This window comes from Volvox carteri (assembly GCF_000143455.1).
Source record: "Volvox carteri f. nagariensis unplaced genomic scaffold VOLCAscaffold_36, whole genome shotgun sequence".
NCBI classification, from domain to species: domain Eukaryota; kingdom Viridiplantae; phylum Chlorophyta; class Chlorophyceae; order Chlamydomonadales; family Volvocaceae; genus Volvox; species Volvox carteri.
Window position 1 is genome coordinate 1,346,545 of NW_003307579.1, and position 5,894 is coordinate 1,352,438.

At 53.7% G+C, this 5,894-nt stretch overlaps 2 protein-coding genes across 2 annotated transcripts in view; both read right to left on the reverse strand.

Moving 5' to 3' along the window:
• Nucleotides 1-943, reverse strand: part of VOLCADRAFT_94334 (uncharacterized protein) — a gene marked incomplete at both ends in the record, with an annotated part of 3,888 nt that extends 2,945 nt beyond the window's left edge. The window contains 2 exons of the mRNA XM_002953525.1: nt 325-654; nt 866-943. Coding sequence (XP_002953571.1) covers nt 325-654; nt 866-943 — 408 coding nt within the window. The remainder of the gene's footprint in view (nt 1-324; nt 655-865) is intronic.
• Nucleotides 944-4,618: 3,675 nt separating this feature from the next.
• VOLCADRAFT_106006 (uncharacterized protein) overlaps nt 4,619-5,894 on the reverse strand; it is a gene marked incomplete at its 5' end in the record, with an annotated part of 4,071 nt that continues 2,795 nt past the window's right edge. The window contains 2 exons of the mRNA XM_002953526.1: nt 4,619-5,113; nt 5,339-5,394. Of these exons, the coding sequence (XP_002953572.1) occupies nt 5,017-5,113; nt 5,339-5,394 (153 nt within the window). The 3' untranslated portion in view covers nt 4,619-5,016. The remainder of the gene's footprint in view (nt 5,114-5,338; nt 5,395-5,894) is intronic.

Here is a 5,894-nt window from a genome sequence, read left to right on the forward strand (position 1 = left end):
GGAAGAGGGAGGTGCGGGGGGAGAGGGAGGGGGCGGGGTAGAGGGAGGTGGGGGGGGAGAGGGAGGGGGCGGGGGAGGGGGAGGTGGGGGGGGAGAGGGAGGTGGTGGTGGCGGCGGGGGAGGTGGGGGGGGAGAGGGAGGGGGCGGGGACGGGGGAGGGGGAGGTGGGGGGGGAGAGGGAGGTGGTGGTGGCGGCGGGGGAGGAGGCGGCGGCGGCGGGGAAGGCGACGGGGGTGGAAATGGTGGAGGCGGCGAGGGTGGTCGGGGAGATGGTGGAGGTGGGGAAGGTGGTCGAGGGGATGGCGGAGGCTTGGGGGTGCTCACATAGCGGATAGGGCAACATGAGTCGGTGCTGTCAGCGCTGTTGAACAGGGCTACTTGGCATGTCCCTGGAGGAGAGCTAGCTGACGGCGGCACACAGAACTCTTCCAGAGTATCGCAGCCGGCGTCGTTCACACCAGCCGTGAGGTTGAGGCAGAGCTCAGCGTTGTTGTCCGATAAACCCATGTTCAAGTTTGTCAGGCGCAGTATGAACCTGTAGCTGCCGTCCGGCATGGTGTACCGATAAATGTTGGGGCCGACGCTGGTGAACTTGCCGTTGACAAGGGCCTTGATGGATGCAGACTTGGCAGCACATTTGCCGTAGACGTCGAACTGTTACGATTGCGGCCAAGGCAGCGGTGCATGGGAAACTTCCGCAGGAGCGATGCCAGGCAATTGAGGCAGGTTAACGCAAATCCCGGGGGGCAAGGCCAAAGGTTGATGACATGATATGTAAAAATAAGTTCACATATTTTAAGTACATAAATCCTAATCCCTACGGAATGGCCGGAAGGGTTTTCTTTCCATATGCGAAAAACCGTACCTCTATCTTGTTCAAGTCAACATTGCAGCACCGACCAACGCAGCCTTGTGTGTTAATCTTGAGTGTAAAGCAGAACATGTTGTTTCCTTTAATATTCGCAACTGGAGAGAAACTGTATGGTGACGGATTTCCGGGAAGGCGATAGCAGGAGCAGTATGGGAACCTAGGGTCGACCCCTCCTTGCGGCTCCTCGTAAACGAACCCATCTTCTTCAGCCAACGCTATGGGCGTCCTGCGGATATCGCGGCCCATCAGAAAATGAGTCATCAACAAAGCAGCAAGGTGCACAGGGAGCGATGGTGCGCGTAAGACGCGCACAAGGCGATATGCGAGAGAGAATCACTGCGGTGAATCGCGAATACATCGTCTCGGTTGGCTCACAAGTAGATCGCCAGCAAGCAACAGCAGAAAACCAGGAGTTTGGGAGCGAAGTACACCGAAGGATGTCGTCGCGCCATGACTGCCCGCCCTACTTACGGAGATTGTAAAATGATGAAAAATCCGTATGCAAATTGGTCAAGGGCTTGCCTTACTTTATTATACCACACACCCCGGGAAACTGGATCCAACGAAATCTACGGCATTCAGGTAAAACAAGCGCGAGCGATCGCAACATACCCCTGACTAACGGTCGATTGCTGCTACCGACAACGCGTTGCGACCAACGGCGTCTTACTAGTGCGAAGAGGTGGGCAGCGCCGGCAGCGCCGGCAGCGCCGGCAGCGCCTCGCTGCGGGAGAGCGACCTCGAAGCTCTCGCGCACCCAGAGGGTATTCAAGGGTGTTTCGGCCGTAGGCACGTTTTTTACGCGGGAACCTTCGATCACTTTCCGTGTGACAACCAGAAATAACCAACGGCCGTTTTTTGCTACTTACAGCCGCGCCACCTCCGTACGCTACGAGGGTCGTAAACAAAGATTGGAGGCTTCCTTGGGAAATCCTGCCAAAAAAAATTTACCAGTGCGCGATTCACACTGAATTGAATTTGTTTGTTATGCTAGGTATCTTGCTCCATGGGGTTGCGGTAGATCCATCGATGTGACACGGAGGAACTGCATGATGCCCTACACGCTTAACCACAACGCATACATTTTATAGACATGTATAGAAGATGTAAGGCCATGCAGCATTTTCTATCATTGTTTTTTGGTGTCAAGTCCTTTGAGGTTCACAACCGTTCTAAAAGAATTGCGGTTTTAGGCTTGCTGTAGCTTGCAGCTACCAGCTAGAGGTAAGCAACATAATTCTGCTAATGGAAGTCATGAAGTAATTTCCTTGCAAGGTTATAATCCTCCTATTTCTGAAAGTTGCTTTCATTGTGAAACGCACTGGGGATGTGAATGCTTCGCCTGTCATCGCACGGGTTCGCAAACCGCTCCAAGCATCAAGCAATTCGTTTCTCAAAGCCCGAATAGCTAAATTAAAAACATTTAATGTGATATAAAGATTGAGGCTTTAAACACTGCTGGCTATATGTTGTAGTGAAGTTCAGTTGTAAGGCCCAACCGCGACCCTGAACAAAGCGCGACATGACTCAACGAAGGAGGAGGACCATACAAACGCCAACAATCCCGCCAATATTGTACATACATGTATTACTTGTAGTACCACAGCCAAGGAATGGGGCCGTGTGAGAGAGACATGGAGTTGGGCAGGGTTGGGCAAAGCAGTGGCGGGCAGTGGCGGGTTTCTTATCATGCACCGTTTTGCCTCCCCAGCCTGGCTGAAGCGCACAGCGTTGGCCTTGGCGCTTTGGTGCCTTGCTCTTCTTGCTGGTGCATGTTGGAACAAATAATCAAATGAATTTTCGAGCTATGGCTGCCTCGTGCTTGCTAATTTTGTCGCGACTCTCATCTACCCGCGGCATCTTGCACGTATGCACACGTAGAGCCTCATACAGCTTCTGTGCTCCTGTCTCCCTTAACATGTAATCTCGTGGCTCCGCCGAAGCTGAACGGAAAGTACGTGCTGTGACAGAGCGACGAAGGGGAGAGGGGACCAGCTGCCAGGGCCCTTACACGGCAGAAAAACACAGCCAAGCCGCACACTGGCCGCGCGCCAGCGGCACTCCTCGCTGCCCAAGACCAAACCGCGCGGCTGCATCCCAAACCCCAAGGCGCGACACACACCCGGGGCCGCCTAGCAGCCAACCCGGCGCGCGCGAATGAGAGTGAGTGAATGAGTGAGAGAATGAGTGAGTGAGTGAGAGAGAGAGAGAGAGAGAGAGAGAGAGAGAGAGAGGGAGTGTGGCAGACATGTGGCAGCCAGGCTTTCGGAAGGCCGTTTGGTGGCTCGATTAGCGCTTTCCTCAGCCGCACCTGCTGTGCATGCATCCTTTAGGCAGCGGGCAGCTAGACACCCTAGCTGCCCATTCACAGCTCTCAAAAGTACAGCAAATCTTTGAGGCACCGCCCATAACGAGTATCCATGTATAACGTAACCCAAAAGGATGCTTACTATGCTTTTCGCATGAACCGGCTCGAATCTTTAATCACTAGTGAAGGGAGAAACACATGTTTTTTGCAAAAATCGTTGAAAAAACCGTACAACCCATAAAACCCTTGTTACAAAAAGCCGCCGCTGGCTCAGGTACCAGCCGTTCCAGCATTGCGAGCGCAAGGGCCAAGCTGGTGCTACTGCTACTGTCGCTACTGCTACTGCCGCTACTGCTACTGCCGCTGCCTTGGGCATTGGGATCGCCGCCACCGTGGGGCGGGCCGTCCACGGTACCGGCAGCTGCGGCGTGTGTCGCCGTCGCTGCCGCCGCCAAGCCGGCGGCACCGGAGTCCAGCACGGCAGCGGGATTGGAGACGGCTGCGGTGCTGCCATTCCCGTGGCGGTACCAATTCTACTGCTAGTACTCGTGCTGTTGCTACTGTTGCTACTGTTGCTGATAATGCTTTTGCTAATGCTTTACAGCCTCACTAGTACAAGCACTAGTATAAGCAAGTTACAAAATATGATAGCAACGAAATACGATAACGACACACATGGCATGGCACTAAGAATTGCATACGTTTCAACCGCGCACGGAGACAACACGAGAAGTCAACGGCGACAGCGGCTGGCATGCATTAACTGCACCAGAGCAGCGGCACCAATGTGGCCCAACGGCCGCTATGGGTGGTCCCTGCTGCAGGGCTTTTACCCTTCTCCACCCCGCTTAAACCGCTTAAACCCCGTCCTCCAGTCTTCCACACATGCCGACTACCCTACCCTGCAAGTCAATGATTGATCCATAGAGCTTCGAATGTCTCTCCCACCTATGAAAAAAAGGTAATGTACATACCGTACCCTTCGGCAAGGTCCCTTTCTAAACTAACTCCATGGGCGTGAGGATAGATTCAATTATGAGCCGCGTAGTGAAATGTAATCTAAGCGGCCCGTTAGTTGATGAAGAATGAGATCCTTTCCCGGGCCCGTTGCCACGTGCGTGAGCCAGCCGAGCCAGCAGGCGGCCATCTCGGCGGTCCTCTGTGGTTTAATATCCGTTCTGAATCGCAGCAAGAATAGCGCGATGTGGTACTCATTTCGCAGAGTACATACATTTAGCACCGATCTGGTCAGTTGCGCGCGTCAACAGGACTACTAAGTGGACACATCGCGAGCGAGGCTTAACGAGGATAACAGCTAAGGCAATCACATGAAACAGCGCAAGAAATAATTACCTGTCGAAAATGATCCTGCAGTCAACCATCTCCTTAAGTCAGTGACTTGCATGTTGTGTGCGTTTCCTCGCAAACGGAAGGGCGCGGATTACTGGCACATGCCATATGCAGCAAAAATTCAAGAAACCGAATAACAAATAAGGACACTTAAACCACCAAGGCACCATGGATCATGAACGGTTAAGTCGTATCGTAGTTCAAAATGATGCTGCTAATGCGCCCCCTCTTGCTGCTGTGGTGCCATCGCCGCAAACAAAGCAGGATCAAACTGAAGACACGGGCGAATCTGATAGGTGGAACCGTGACCAAGCAATCTGACACTGATCTGCGTGCCGACATCATTAGTCGTCGGTACTTCGCAACACCGCAACTTCGTCTCAGGTGCAGTAGTAATGCACGGCCAGCTGGTCAGCTGGCTCTACTCATCGGGATCCTGGAGGCCACTGTAACAAAACCACACACCGCAAGCCTACCTACCGCACACCTACAGCGGTGCGATCACCGGGAAATCCGGCTCGTACGGCAATGAAGCGGCATAGGTCGGGCAGCAATTGTTCTTCTCGTTGAAGAGGCTCACGTAACTGCACACGTGTGTGAGAGGGAGGTCAGTAGGGAGGGCGGGGCGTGATGGGTCATATAACGCACGGCACAGGGAACAAACGTAAAACGCTGTACATGGATTACTAAACCTTTATGCGTAAGACTAAAACCTGTTTCAATGGCTTGAACCTGACCGGTCGTGCAGGGTTACACAACTCACCACACACGCTCCCGGCCTACTAGCACCAGCACCGCCTGCTACTCACCACACACGCTCCCCCAGGCAGAATGTGTCCAGGGGTATGGTGAGCTCCAAGCAAACCTGGGCGCCGACGGCCGACGTCAGATTCCAGTTCAGGGGTGTGGCTGCGCACGGAAAGCCAGAGGGCGGAAACACACCTATGAGTCGCAGGGCGTGCAGATTACCGAATGAAATGTAAAAAAAATCATATGTTATATATTCATATGTAATAACCTGCTTGGAATGCTGTAATGCACTTCCAGTCGGCGAACCAAGTGGATAGCCCCAAGGACTTAGCAGAGCAACGGGAACTCAGCCGGAGCCATCACACCCAATTATGCACGTCCCCCAATATCATATGCCATGCTCTGAGCTGGCATGGAAAGCGGAAGGGGACGGACGACCCAGTGTGAATGCACGGCACATACACGACGATGCAGCATGAGGAGATAGGTGATCTCTTGGACATTACTAAGACGCAGCCACTAGCTCGCGGCCAACACGAGCACTGTTCAGCTTGCTCTCGAGGCGCAGCCCTTGGCCCAAACTCCTTTCCCCTCGGATGTTGACCATATAGCGCA